The following is a 15,360-nucleotide window of genomic DNA, read 5'->3' as shown; positions in this document are numbered from 1 at the left end:
GTCTATCACCAAGTACTGACCAGGCCCAGCCTTTCTTACCTCTAGAGAACAGGCCAGAAGGTATTTATATACTGTTATATAAACAGTTCTTTCCAAGGACCAAAGGGGTTTCACAGTTGCCAAGCCAAAACAACAGTTGTATAGCATAGAGCAGATTACTCTATTGTATGACTGCAGCTACTTTCCTGCAGCACATGTAGAATAACAGCTGGAACACAAAGCCTTAAGGAGTAGAATGTCATGATTTTCTTTTGAGGAATATTTAGGGTAAGCATGAGAAATAAATTTTAAAGACACCAAGTGATTGTGCACATAAAAAATGCAAGTGTCAATGTTGTAACTATATGGCATGTAACTATAAATTTAACAGTTACACCCCTAGGTATTAAATTTAATCAGCAACTATCTTTTTCAAGAAAAATGCTGACCCATTAGACTCCCCTGGCAGCACTTACACTGACTGGCCCTATCCAAACCTACCAAGACACATCAGAAAAGAGAAAAAACCCAAGCAATACTGGCTTAGATGACTGAAGATGGCAATAGTTCGTTTCTCCGAGCCAAAATTAACATTAAATGCCAAGGGTATTCCTGAAGAATTTAAAATGTTTATTTATACAATGTCATTTTTAAATGTGTTGGGGTTGTTTTCCTTTCTTGACCACAATGGAATTTCAGCAGTTCAACTGACAGGCCCCAAAAAAATTAGATCTATGACTGGGGCAGCTTATTGGCCAATCAATCAATTGGATACCTGTCACTCTGTTCAAAGAACCTGAAACGCTGAACCACAAAAATCAGCAGTGAGTTATGCCCATGACTCTTTCCATGGCGTGAAAAGTAGGAGCTACTCCACCCTGTTAAAAGCATGGAAACGCAAAACTTTTGGACAGGATGTTTAATGTTTGCTTAAAATTTTCAACCTTCAAACCGGACTTTTATTTCATTATTTCGTCTTTACAAAAATAGGCAGAAACATTTGTCAAACACTACAAAGAACATATGGACAGCATACTTCCAAATTAAATCACATGACAGCTTTACTGTATACAGCTTACCTCTTGAAATTTAAGATTCAACACTTTTTTCTGAATCATCAGCACATTCTTTAAACTTTGCATTGTACATAAACTTCAATGTGAAAAACATTTGTCTTACGTACAGTGTATATTATCTGTTTTTCACCAAAAACTGGATTTAGCATCATCGATACAACCAGTGACTGCAAACGGAGGTCTGCAATTTGCAGAAAATTCCAATACACTAATTAATACTGATGAAAACATCAAAGTATAGCCTAATGATTTTGAGGTGATGCGAGTTTAACAATATGATCTTTGTATCCGTTTTATCCTTTTAGATTTATGTGCTATTGGCTTCCAAGCTTATTACACTCATCTATTTAGCTGATTCAACAATGAAATTAGAAGTCTTTCAATTTTCTTAGAGATCACATATCACATACATACTTCACTTTCACTCCTCTGACTTTCCTGTGACAAACTTTGTCAGCACACTGCTACAACAACATAAAATCCTAGTAAATTAATGCAAAGGTTATTAAAATTGCTTTCAGCCTCAAAGACAGATTTTCCCCCTACCTCCCATGCAGGTTTGCTCAACAACCGCTCTGACACTGAAAGATTAGGAAATGCCAGAAAGTCTCTTTGCAAAGTAGCTCAATGAAGCAGGGAGCCAACATAATTTATTAATGTCAAGAAGTTAATAAAACATATCATAAGAAAGCAAACTTTTAGCACAGTGCTAAACTTGGCAGGTCGTATGTGTAAGATAAAATACAGTTAAATGTAGCATTCTCATCTACAGTACACGCTGCATAACAAGATAGATTATAGTTTTGAAAATAATACTTGAAGAAAACCAATCAAACCATCACGGGTTCAGTAAGGGGCACACAGAAACGTGTGATCAAGTTTATTTTCATCTGTCTTCTGATGCAGACAGAGGTGAAAATAAGCAGATACTGGTAAGATAAATGGTGCCGGAACGCAGTAGCCTACCAGTGAAACACGTTACCAAGGTCCTGTTTTATTTCGACGACTCATACAGAAAGAAATTGTGTAATCCAAACATTTTTTAACTTTCAAGATGTGAAAGAAAAGATACTTTAAGCATACACAGTAAACCACTTTCCTGAAGCTTCAGGCTTTGTACAGGATACACCAACTGTCCACGAGGTCTGACGTTTTAATATCGTCAAATCACAAGGGACCACAGAACAGCGCAGTCCACTTGCTATATAGTTAATGCATTACTCGTTCTTAGGTTGTCACAAAATAAAAAAAGGCAAATTTATGTCACTGCTGCTCAATTGTAGATACAGTAAGTGTGCATTATTTGGGTATTGTTGAATAGCACATTTACAATTCCCTGGGAGGAGGAGGAAAAAATACTGTAACGCAACGGGGGCTCAGGCGGGCGCCCTTGCCGCATTAGGCCGACCCCCCACCGTCAGGGGCTCGAACCCGGGACTCCCGCGTCACTCTGCAGGGACCCAGCCCGGTGAGCCAAAGAGAGATCTCTCTACAGCCCAGTAGCTGTGGTCCTGCTATCACAGGGAAGGGCGGTGACGTCACCTGCTCTGGTACGCCGGCTCTTACACAGTGCCTGTCGGCCGTAAGCGTTACAATACCTTTCTTTTATATTTCCTTTCTCCCTAGGTTGTAGAATACTCTGGACATTTGTTTTGAAATACTTTTTTTCTGTTTCAAGTTTACCTGCTTCAAAAACATTTTCTGTCCGCAGGACATTAAGTCCAACAGGCTTCCATAAACAGTCAGGAATGGTATTACAGTATGTAGCGATGCGCGGGTTGACTCACACCAGTAAAAACAAAAGCCGACCCGCTCATCACTAGTATTTAGGACTTAGATTCTGTACTCTGACGTGGGCAGCAGAGTGAACGTGAACGGAAACCTGGGGGATTTCATTCCCCAGGAATCCAGAGTACGACAGGGCTGCTCCCTTTCACCCCTTCTCTATGTTCTCTTCACAGAGCCCTTAGCAGAGGCGGTGAGACGGGACCCCGTCATCGACGGCCTGGAGATACCGGGAGGCGCGGGGGAAACCCTGAAGATCTCCCAGTACGCCGACGACACAACGCTGTTCCTGAGGTCGGACAGGGGGTTGAGGAGGGCCCTGCAGGTCATGGAGCAATACTCCAGAGCCTCGGGGTCGAAGCTCAACCGCCGAAAGAGCAAACTGAAGTTCTTCGGGCCCTGGAAGCACAGGACGATGGCGCCGGAGGGTCTCGAGCTCTGCACGGAGCCCCTCAGAATACTGGGGGTTTCCTTCCAGAGCCAGGACAACGAGACCAACAACTGGACTGAGAGGATCGCCAGGGTGAACGCGAAGCTGGGTCTGTGGAAAACGCGGTCGCTGTCCTACACAGGGAAAGTGATGGTGTTGAAAGCAGACGTCCTGCCGGCTTTGGTTTACCTGGCGGTGGTGTACCCGCTGCCGGCCAGACTCAGACGAGCGCTGCAAGGGATGATCTTCGGCTTCGTCTGGGGCGGCAGGTACGAGTGCATCACGAGAAACTGGATGTGTCAGCCGGTCGAGGAAGGGGGTCGAGATGTCCCACATTTCCCCCTGAAACTCGACTGCATCTTTTACTGCAACCTCTGTTGGGCGCTGCGGGAGCCCATCGGCCACAAGTACCAGTACTTTGTCAGGCTGTGGCTCTCCATCCCGATGAGGCACTTGGTCCAGTGGTCAAACACTGGGCCCAAGGCAGAGAGGCGACCAAAGTTCTACACCCACGCTGTCAAGTGGAGCAGGAGGTACGAGGCCACGAGACAGCCAGAGCTCTGCACCAACCACAGAGCTCTGTACAAAGAGGTGAGGGGGCATCTGGTCGTCGACGAAAGGCTGCGAGTTCCCAGACAAGTCTGGGAAAGGACGCAGCCTAAAGAACTGGACAACGAACTGAAGGACCTCAACTGGATGGCCGTACACAAGAGACTGGCTACCAGAGAGGTCCTCTACAGACACTCGCTTACCAGGAATCCGCATTGCCCCCGGGACACGTGTTTCGTCGAGGAGACTCAGGAGCACGTGTTCTGGAGCTGCCCCTTCACCAAGGCGGTGTGGGGCAGAATGGACAACACCATGCAACTCCTGGGGACGGGTGCGGTGCTCAGTTACCAGTACTTTCTGCTGGGGCTGGCACCTACCGGACTGGACAGGGGGACGCAGTTCCTGTTGTGGCTGCTGCTGTCCCTCACAAAGAAAGGCCTGTGGGACACGAGGAACAATCTCATCCGGCACAACATCGAGTGGGGAGCGAGGGAGCTGGAGGAGAGGATCCTGGCGGACCTCAGGAGGAGGATGAAGCGCGACTTTGCTAAATGGGGTTTCCCCACGGCAAAGGAGCGCTGGAAAGGCCTATGGACCCTGTACAGGGATTAATGGGTTACAGCAAGTGGTAGGGTTTGGAGGGACACTCATAATAGCGCAAATCCGCCCACCCTTGCATGGATTGATAACGGACAATCACCGCCGTTCCGCCGTTGTTTTAACTTGTGGAGTGTTATTGTATGAGATGTTTTCCTTTTGAGATGTGTTTTTTTTCCGAATAAAGTATATTTTATAAGAAAAAAAATATTTAGGACTTGGCAAATGGCAAATGGAAAGAAAATGACAGCCAGTGTATAGCAAGGCTCTTAAAAGATAACAATGGCGATGCCGGAGCCACTCTGTGCGGAGTGTTTAAGCTTTGCATTTTATGCGAGCCCTCATCCGCTGCACAGATCCTTCACCTCATCTCTTCCGGTTTACCTGCGCTGCAGAGGACGGGGAGCGCACAGCTGTCTGTTCCACCAGACCTACAGCCCTCCCAGGGAAAGACTGTTTACTGTTCCCTAGCAACACTAAAACAAACGTGCAGATGTGGAATCCTGAGCTGCACTCAAGAGCTGCAAAGCACCAACAAAACGAGATTTGCTAAATTTATAATAACTCTTAAGATACGTCATTAATTTTAGTGAAACTGTAATGGAAATTGTTGCTTAACACATGTGTAAAGATGCTAGATTTATAAATGTTCTAATGGTTTTAAAATGCATAAACAACATCCAGCCAAATACATCAGGAACTACAAATGGTTTAAACCCTCATACAGAAACAGGGCTACTGAAAACAGCTAACTGCTACAGACCATTTAGAAATAGAAAACAAAAAGTTCCTTATAAATTTATTTAAAAGAAACCCTTTATTTATTAGATTATTTCTAACTCAAGAGGAAAATAAGATAGGTTGGTCTTGTAATACAAAGTAGAGGCTATTTCCACACTGAAAAGTAGAAGAAAAAGAACGTTTCGGGTGTTGTGCCTAATTCAGGTGTGGAGTACCCTTGTTTTTGTTTTTTGTTTTTGAACAAATAAAAATAAATCACTGAGAATAAAAACAGCTCAACATGAATTACCAGTTCATCTCCACATACTTGACATGGTGATTAGTCACCACAAAACTACACATTTTTCCAAGGCTAGAGCAAAATTCTTCTCTAAAGTTAATGTTTAGACAGAAAAAAAATAAAAGGTTTGCATGGAATGCCAAGGTCCAATATCTGCTGTTATCTAAAATTTAAAGAAAATAGCATTGATACATGCATTGGATTGTGACAGGCTTGTATAGAAAACATTACAAAGATAGGAAATGCATAAAGATGTAGATGTTATTATTCTATGAAAAGAAGTAGAGAAATATTATAAGCAAACCACACACAATACTTTTAGAGCCAGTAAATTAATACTTCAAAACATTCCACTTGACGGTATCTCGGGTTTTACTTTTACAGAAAGTGATAAAACTGCAGAAAAGGAGTCTTTGAAAATGCGAAGCCTTCTTGGTGATGTATTAATAAAAGATTGTACTTTCAGTTATTAATAGGAAAATATTCAAGGCTGACTGAAGAAGGTCATGGGAATCTGATGATCAACCTGCAGTCTGATCAGATAAGCAATCTGTGATTTATTATTAAAAGCAAACTTTCATGACCTTTTAAAAATAATCTCAACTCTGAAGGTCATTTCAGGTGCACAATTTGTTTTTTATAGGCTGGGTCACGATACTTAATTTATTCAGAATAATTTTAACGGTTAAAAAATTCATGGTTCATGAAGTGGCTTAATTACCGAGAAACATTTTGATTCTTTCCACAGGCTATAAGCAGTGCAACCCACTCATGTTTCTGTTCTGCACATAATGGTTCAGTGGATTAGAAAACTTACCTCTTCAAACATTTCAGTCTTACTTTGGGACAAAGTGGTCCACAGCCTAACAAAACAGGCCCTTTTATCAAACATTGGTTTGTTTACTATTTCCAAAGCACAACTTGAAAATAACTATTATACACTTAATCATTTTGTGAAAAGTCATCAGTTTTTTGTGAAAAATACATCAGATTTTAAAATGACCGTGAATTGGGCAAGATTTAAGGAAACTACGACACAGGACTCCGTATTTTCAAAGATAGAATTTAAAAAGCATTACCAAAAAAATAAAAAGGAATTTGTGCCACATTCACACAAACTGTTTTCAGAGAATCCCCAGGAGAAAAAGAGCAACAGGAGACGGTGTAAAAAAAACAGGCTGTGTGTTTGGGATATTGCCTGGCAGTGTACTGGCACCACAGAATCTGGCTTAGGGCCCAGAAGGAGTAGAACAGTGGTATCTGCCCTCCTACAGGCAGAGGGGAAGAAGCCAAAACAGCTTGATCTCCCTTATCTCACTAAAGTGACCCCAATTGCCAAAACAGTGAGATTAAAAGGAAGCAGGTTTCAGCTCCCTCACTTCAGAGATGGGCTGCAGAGGTGAATCAAGGGCATAAAAGCCTTTGTGAATAATGGTCTGCACACCTCTACCAAATACGGAGGCGCTTCAACAAAAATGGTCTGAAGAACCCAGGCACTGGGGAATTGCTAATGTAGTACCCATTCACAAAAAGTGTGAAAAAACTGACTGACTTATCACAAATAAGGTTATGGAAACAATTAGAACTGAAGTAGAGGATCATGGAAAAAGTATCTTAGGAAATGGTCAGCATGGACTTCAAAAAGGCAGGTCTCTGAATGAGGAACAATGGTAATGGATGCACATGACGGGTGAGATGGTATGTTTAGATTTTCAGAAGAGGTTTGATAAAGTTACTCATAAACTAGTAATTGTTCAATTGCCGGCAGCAAGCATTAAAGGAAACGCTTACATTAGGACTGAGAATGGGTTAATAGAAAACAGAAGGTACAGGGGTGAATAGCAAAACTGGGGTGACAGAATTCATGGTATACCACAGGGCTCTGTAATAGGACCACTGTCAAGTTTGCAGATGATACCAATTTGGTAGGATTAAGAAAGCAATAAAATCAGTCAATTCAATTTATAAAGGCCAATGAAACTCAAACCCAGGCAAACACCTGACAGCACTTTTTTTTGTGTCATAAAGGTCACAAAAACAATTTATAAATACAGAATTAAAAACACTGAGCTACAATAGTTTACTTATACTATTGTGACATTTATATCTTCTAGACAATGTGGGGAAGCAATCAGAGAAGCAAAATGTGAGCATAGTGAAAACTAAAGATGTGATTTTAAAATTGCATAATGCACTAGTAAGGCCTCATTCAGAACACTGGGCCACCACATTACAGAATTGATACGGCAGCTCTAGAATCTACAGGACTCACTGCAAGTGAACAATGAAACACGAACCGAAGGGAAAGTGGGAACTATGTGGGAGTGCGTTTAAAATCGAGAATAGGAGGTTCATCTTTGGGAGTTGAATGGAGCGAGCTAACCAGCCAAGTTGTTGAAGTTGATACCTGGCTTCTTTCAAAAACAGCTGGGTCGATTAACTACCAAATAGGTAGATGGGCCAAATGACCTCCTCCCATTGGTAATCTTTATGTTCTTAATGCATAATAACTTAATAGCCTTGAACCTCAATTCTCTACAGAAGAGGGCTAAACCTGCCTGTTCTCATATTCACCCTCTGAGGATTTGTATTCTCACCTAACATTAATAATCACCCTAGAAATTCTGCTCCCATTAAGAGAAATCTGAACAGGTGCACTATTGTGATTATTTTACAACACGAAATAGCAAGAACAAAATATACAAGTTAAATTAGTGCAGCTGAATTAAGCAAAAGCCACATATGGTAGTACATTTAGATTTGTATAAGGTAATTTATGGCTCCTCTGGTACAAGCGTGGGTCACAACATCACAGTCAATCAGACATGTGGAATTCTATTTCTGGCTATATTTTCTTAAGTAATAAAATGCAGGTTTCCACAGACTGCTGGGCCTTGATAATATTTTGTCTGTGAAAGCCCCATCACATTAAAAGAAAAAAAAAACTGTGTGTAAGCAGATTTTTATAATTGTCTAATTGTAACAGCATGTTACACACCACACGGAAGGAACCAGATATCCAGAGAGCAAAGCTCATTTAAAAGTGTGAAAAAAGTGGTTCAATTACTCTAGTCAAACTTTTTGTTCATAGTTATGTTTTGTGCACTGTACAGTACCTTGGGTTGCTTGGAGTGAGAGGTTCTTGATAAAGGATTTTTTTGGTCCATTTGCACCTAAAACAATTATTTGTTACCAAAAATAATTTTGTTTTCTCGTAATGGAGTCTTGAAAGTAATTTAAAGAATTCTGTTTCTTGTTCTGAACCATTTAGTGGCTGAAGACCACACAGCCTACCAACATACTCCTAGGGAGATAAGAGGGACAATAAGCCAATTAAATGTGTGACAAAAACTGTGGTCCACCTTTAACGAAGATAGGGGCTTGACCCACATCTTTAAAAATCTATTTTTCTTCCTACGAGCATTTTTGCACCTGCAACAGATCATAAACTGTTTTGAAAAAAGCAAATCATTACACAATCTGCTCTTTCCCAAATACTGCTTTGCCAATTAACTCTGAACTATAATACTAGTAACAGCAGGCTGAATAACTATGAAAATGGGGTTCCCCAGCAAATCAAGATTGGCCTCATGACAGGAATTTCTTGGTGCTAATTTGTGGAATTTTCCTTCAACCAACACTAACTTCTGCCCTTTAAAAAAAAACTTTGTCCAATTAGCTCCCAATGTCATATCATTTCAGTAATCATTCACTGAACACTGGACACCCAGGCAGTCCTAGTGTAAGGGCTGCCTGCATGCCCTTTTCTTCTCACCTCTCAGATCTGCGTCTTGGAAACTTCTTCATTGGCTGCATTTCAATTTAATCCCCATCACAAATAACCCAAAATCTACCCGATTCTCACCTCGCAAGATACTATGATAATTTACCCACCCACACCAGGTCATGACTACTTCCCGAATTTAAACTGTTACTCAACTACTAAAGCTCTTTTATCTTTTATTTCTCCCCCCAAAACAAATTAACAAGAATCTAATATTTCTTCCATCACCCACAGAACCCTATCACAATTAACCCATTCCCCTCAGTGGTACTTAGCAGAAATATAAGAATTTGTCAGTCCTACCTCCTGCTAAGGGTTTACATTATATAAAACAAACCTTCAATTAAAAACAACCCACAGACGAAGCCACTCCCTCCCTCGGCACTGCCCCCAAAGTCAAATAGATGTGCATAGACAACCTCCTCCTCCAGGGGGCGACAGACATGCACTGTGGAAGAGAGACGCAAGTACAAAAAGACTGCAGCTACTCACATCATGAATAATCAATATGCCCATATGAATGTAGACTGTTATCACTGCAAATATTTGTTATGTTTTGGATTGTGAACAATAAGAGAATGAACATCTCATCTCTGAGGATTATGGGGACAAAGAGCAATCTGCAACGCAATGCAATGTGACTTCCATAGAAATCAAATCTTGAATCTATATGGATAGACCAGAAGTTCTTCAAGTGGACAAGTGGTCCAAGATACAGGTGTGTCAGGTTTAAAGAACACTGGCAATGCACGCAAAACAAAGGCATGGAAATCAAACTTGCTGTCAAAGCCAACAAACTGCTCCTGTTTGATCATGTAGGCACTGACTCATTCTACTGACAATACAGTGAGCACATATGGCTAAATGAGGCTCCTGCACTATTTAAGCTACAATGAGTGCCACTTTGGCCAAATTCAGACTACAGCGATTTGGGGAACCATTGGACTGACAGCCTTGAAACGTTGCATCACCCTCATCACTTCACAGGTTAGTGCTTCTTTTTATTCCCTTATTAAACCTAGCAAACCAGGCCAATCGCTATGTTTCATTTTATACCTCCTGAAGATGTACAGTACATTGTACATTTTAATTTTGCCAAAACTAAATGAAGCACAATTTGTATTCTCTCACCACTGTATCAGCATTTTGTTAAAATACCTCAGGGCTCCTATTCTTAAAAAAAAGTCAGTCATTGTACATTTTCAAAACCTTTAAAAATAAGAACATCAAAATTATACTTAAATCTACTTCAACAAGAACAGGGAAGATAATAAATTACGAAACTAATGTCTTCTTTTAATCTTACTTTTTGATAATGGACAGACAATAACAGACTGGACCGGCAACTTTTCAACAAAAGATGAAACAATTTAAGCAAGATGCACAATTTAAGCAGGATTTTATGAATCCATTATCCTTGTGTCTGCACTGGAAATTTATTTCTGGCCTTGCTATCGAGACGGGTGGAGTAATTTCTGCCCTTCTACCAAGTCTGGATTCAATTGAGCTAAAAATGCCGATTTCTTTTGCTGAACAAGACAATAACTTAGATAAGAAACTCAAAGATAAATACAAAGACCTCTGAGCAATTTACAGGTCCCTTCAGCTGCACAACATTATTATTCAGCGATCCATTTATGTTGGTATTATCCTCCTTTCACTAATCTCTACAAAACAAAATGAAATGAAACCATTTTGGCCAGAATCCTTAATCTCATTTGAAAAGCAGCAATCTGAATAAAAGCAGTCACTGTGTTTTTTATTCATGTAAAATATATTCATCTGGCATTTGTTTAGTCTAAGAACTCATGATGTCCTAAATCATAGATGTCTAAGTATTTTTCTCAAGAGCTAAGATCTAGTAGCTTTTGACAACCTGTTTAACTTAATGGCTTTATATTGATGTACCAATAAAACCTTTCCTGACTGTGGATCCCTTAAGGTCAGGGGGTATACATAGCTGTGCAGACTGTTTCATACTCCCACCACCCTTTGCGTAGGGAAGGGTTTCTTGTTCTCATTGTTAAATGCACTCCTATGCACCGTCCGTTCCTCTAGTTTGGTCATTCTGAAGTCCACTGAGTTGACTTTGCATTTGAGGATTTTGAATATTTTCATCAGGTCTTCTTACAGTCTTGTCCGCTCAAGACTAAAAAGGTTCAATGCAGCACATTCCCCTCATTTCAGAAAGGGTAAGGAAAGCCACACATGAACAATTATGATAACAAAAGAACTGAAACTTGAAAAAAAATAGCTTAACTTTTATATCGGAATCACTCGAGTGAACTGAAGCACAACAAATTCCATTTACCCACAGAGCTCCGATTAATGCAGCCAGTTCATTTCAGCACATTCCCAGTTGTGTGGAATTAATCTACTTAAATCACTAAGTAGGAAGCAAAACGTGCTAGACTTAACTGTCAAGCAGGATACAATCTTAGAACAGCCCATTATAGGAGGCTGTAACAGAACAAGCCAAAAACTGGCACTGTTGAAACTGAAACACAACAGCATGAACACTGTCCATGTACAAGACTGCTTGCAAAAGAAGAAGAGCAGATAGTTCTGCTTAACAGCATTCACTCAAGAGAGTGACTGGTGAAGGTGTTGTTAATTAAGTATAAATAAGATCCCTAATTTCTCTCCTGTATACAGGTAGGTGTCACAGAAGCACTGGTGTTTATACACATCACAAATCTGACAACCATCCCGTCAGCTGAAATTGTACTCTTTACGTTAAGTGCTTTTCTCGGATAAATCAGAATGAAAAATTCAACATCATGGATTGTTGGGTTTATGCATGGTCTACAAAAGCATCTCCAAACCACAGCAGAGCTAGAGCGAATGATCCCTGGGGCAGGGACAACCATCCTGTTGGGTCAGACCTGAACACTGATGAGGTGCCAATACAATGGGATGATTGTTGGAAGTGGAGGACATGTCCAGAATTAATCATGTGATCTTTTACGTGGAGAAATGAATGTAACCAACTTGCCGCAAGCAGTGCTACTTGTGTATGAAGATATGGAGTGTAACATATTCCTTGCCTCTCTCCTACAAGAGGACTTGAACTCATTTAGTGGTACACCTACTCGTATACCCAGGAAACAAAGAATGATTCAGTCTTCAGGATGGCCCTGCCCTCTTCCAGCAAGAGCAGAGCTTAATGAGCATCAAAAGAAAACAAAAGAGGGACACCACCCAGCCAGGCAGATCAGCAGAAATGTCTCCTAGAGATCACTGGGGAAGAGCTGTCAGTAACAGGTCACAGCTGAGGTTAACATAGGAGCCACACATAGTTAAGGCCAGCTACTTGATCAAGTAAAAAGATTGAAGAATAGGGAAACCTCATTATCTTCAAAATAATTATTCATTCTGTGAGCTTTAGCATCACAGAAAAACAACAACAGATCTGTTTTTCTTTCTTGCAACCCACATCTCACAGGATCTGAGCCCTGACTCCTTGTGCTATGGCCAATTCTTCCTCTTGTCATAACAAAGTAGCTGCCTTGAGCCAATTTGGAAAAAAGAAAACTCTGAAACAGCTGGTGAGCATTAACCATTGTGAGCAATGGGAACTGTCCCCTGTTCGCCTTTTCAAGACTTCATACTGAATCAACATGAGGGTTTCATGTAACGTGCCATCTTTTTTTGTTCCTAGTACAAAAACAGCCCCCACTCCCGGGACCATTAACAAACTGAGCTCATAGAGCTGAGCAAAAATGAGTTAAATTCCTTCACAAACTCACATTCGAAAATAGTATGCCATCAATATATACATCTGATCTCTAGTAAAATGCTCTGGTCCTTCGGCAGATTCCTGCCAAACAGTTTACTCAGACAGTGGTGATCCTGAACTTCAGAGCTCAGTCATAAATCATGCAGATACACACCAACAACGAGATCATGGAAACCTTCTGTGCCAAAGATATACTATACATATTAGCATAGCATAAGATGAACTTGCAAGATGCTTCCCCTCTTCTCAAAAGCACAAGGGCTAACCAAAGAACAGGGTTTGACCAAGAGCAAGCAATGAACTAAATCTGCTTTATGAGTCTGAAGATCTGAACGTGCCCAATCCCAAATGTCAGTCTGACAATAATGGTGCTGAACAGTACTATGCTTAACTTTTTGACTAAAGTCTTGTTTCCCTAGGCTCCATTCCAGTAAAGTGTCGACTCAAAGCCCACTCCACACTCCGTTCACTTCCTCTTACATTCTTTTATTCCACAGTGACAACGAAAAGACCAGGATTTTACCATTCCCTCTCTAAAAGCCCAAGCACCGGCGAACAGAAATCAACATTTGTAACAAGACAATAATGACTGGAGTAAACTACTCAGCTTCCTTCAGACAAAATACTTTCCTCATTCTGTCACAGGCTTTTTTTTTTCCCCTCCCAGAATTCCCCGACCACTACTCCGCTGAGGAAATTAAGCCTTAATTTTACAACCACGGCTTAATTTAAATTAAAAAAAAATAATTTTCAATTTGTTAAAGACATTCATATCATACAAGCCATAGATGTGTTTTCACTTCATTGTCATGCATCTCTTGTAAACATTTGCAAAGGAAGCAATACAATTTGTTATTGAAATGGTCATATATTGGAACATTCATACGGGACTTTGAGTCTGTCATGCTCTATAAAGTGCTTCCAATATAAACTCTGAGTATTTGTATAAGTACATAACCAGATATGGTACCTTCCAGACCCCAAAGGATAAACAAATCACCTTGGTTGGTTACTTCAAAAGCTTTTGCCCCCTATTTTTTTACATTTAGAAACACAAAACATCCTTCTATTTAACCATTTAAAAAAAAAACACAGGCTAGAACTAAGCAATATGGCTATATTCAATCAAGATCTTCGTGCAGCCGGAAAATAAAAGCTCAGAAGCTCAGCTGCTAACACTGAAAATAATTGCACACAACACTAAGCTTCACCTGAAATTAGTTTTTGTTTCTGAAAATTGTATTGAAAGCTGGTAATGGAAGAAAATGTACCAATTTGCAATAGTACAATAGAAAGAAGATTACTCACAAAGAAAGTATATGATTATATTACTAGGTCTCTACATTAATCACTGACTGGCAGCACAGCACTCCAATACAACAATACTGCAGCTCTAATGTCTATCAACAGCTGTTGTTTCTGTGGCAAAAATACAGCACTTGAGGAATCCCCGAAAACACTCAACAATAAAGAAGAATGGCAAAGACAGGAACATAAACACTGTCTCCCTACAAATCTACACAAACAGTCTGTGGGATTTAACCATTTCCAAGATTTCGTGTTTGTAATCTGGGACAACTGTCAAGTAAAAAGATAGGTGAAATCGGCTTTTGAAAAAAGAAAATCATTCAGTACTTTTAAGTTCTTTATATAAAACAAAGCAAGAACAATGCTTAAAATTCGGTGTTTAGCAGTTTTCAACCTAGTATCTAGTAGCTTTATTACAACAGCTTTTTTTTTTTACCAGAGCTGTTGACCAGGTTTTTAAAACAGAGACCCATTTGTGCTTCTCTTCTGATGAAGCACTTCAGCCTAACCCTCCGCAGACTGGGGTCAAAATGGAGGTTTCACACAAAATGAATGATAAAGGGGTGGCAGGAGGTCATAGGATATCATGGGCAGGACCTTGATCCAGGCTGTAAGACAGCTACAGGGATATGGTTATTTGAGGTTGAGGGAAACTGGGCTCAGTAAAAAAAATCCACCCAGGTGACTGGATTACTCAGCTGAGGCCAGAGAATAGCAGTGGAGGTGTAGCAGACCACGTCGCCCTCATGTGGCAAAAGTGACATGGTCATTCAAGAGGGCAGTTTGTGTTCAGGAGAGAAGACGAAGCTAGGTACATGTATGTTCTGGAGTCTTTTTCAACCTTGGTGAAAAACCTGGGCACACTCTCATGAAATGAAGTTGGTCAAATAGCCCTCATACCTTTCAAACACCAGTACAAATATTGCAAGCAAGTATGGTAATTCTTCGTGAAAAATAATGGATTTTGTTTTTCCAAGAACCATAGAAATTTGAAGAAATCAAAAGTTTCACATACCAGAAGTATAAAGTACAGACTTTATATTTATATTCTGAAAATTACAGCCATATGTTTCTGAAACTAACTGTGCTAAG

General features: G+C 40.4%; 1 protein-coding gene across 5 annotated transcripts in view; it reads right to left on the bottom strand.

The window, feature by feature from the left end:
* The window catches only part of LOC102684717 (protein bicaudal C homolog 1), a 91,044-nt gene that overhangs the window by 62,809 nt on the left and 12,875 nt on the right, over positions 1-15,360 (bottom strand). Inside the window, exon 1 of one of the 5 annotated variants that reach the window (XM_015346882.2) lies at positions 4,739-4,826. The exons of the other annotated variants lie outside the window; for them this stretch is intronic. Coding sequence (XP_015202368.2) covers positions 4,739-4,761 — 23 coding nt within the window. The 5' untranslated portion in view covers positions 4,762-4,826. Of the gene's footprint in view, positions 1-4,738; positions 4,827-15,360 lie in introns of those variants that run through there. 5 annotated transcript variants of the gene reach the window in all.

Source organism: Lepisosteus oculatus, chromosome 4 (assembly GCF_040954835.1).
Source record: "Lepisosteus oculatus isolate fLepOcu1 chromosome 4, fLepOcu1.hap2, whole genome shotgun sequence".
Classification (NCBI taxonomy): Eukaryota; Metazoa; Chordata; class Actinopteri; order Semionotiformes; family Lepisosteidae; genus Lepisosteus; species Lepisosteus oculatus.
The sequence above is the reverse complement of the archived record's forward strand: the minus strand, read 5'-3'. Positions and strand labels throughout refer to the sequence as shown.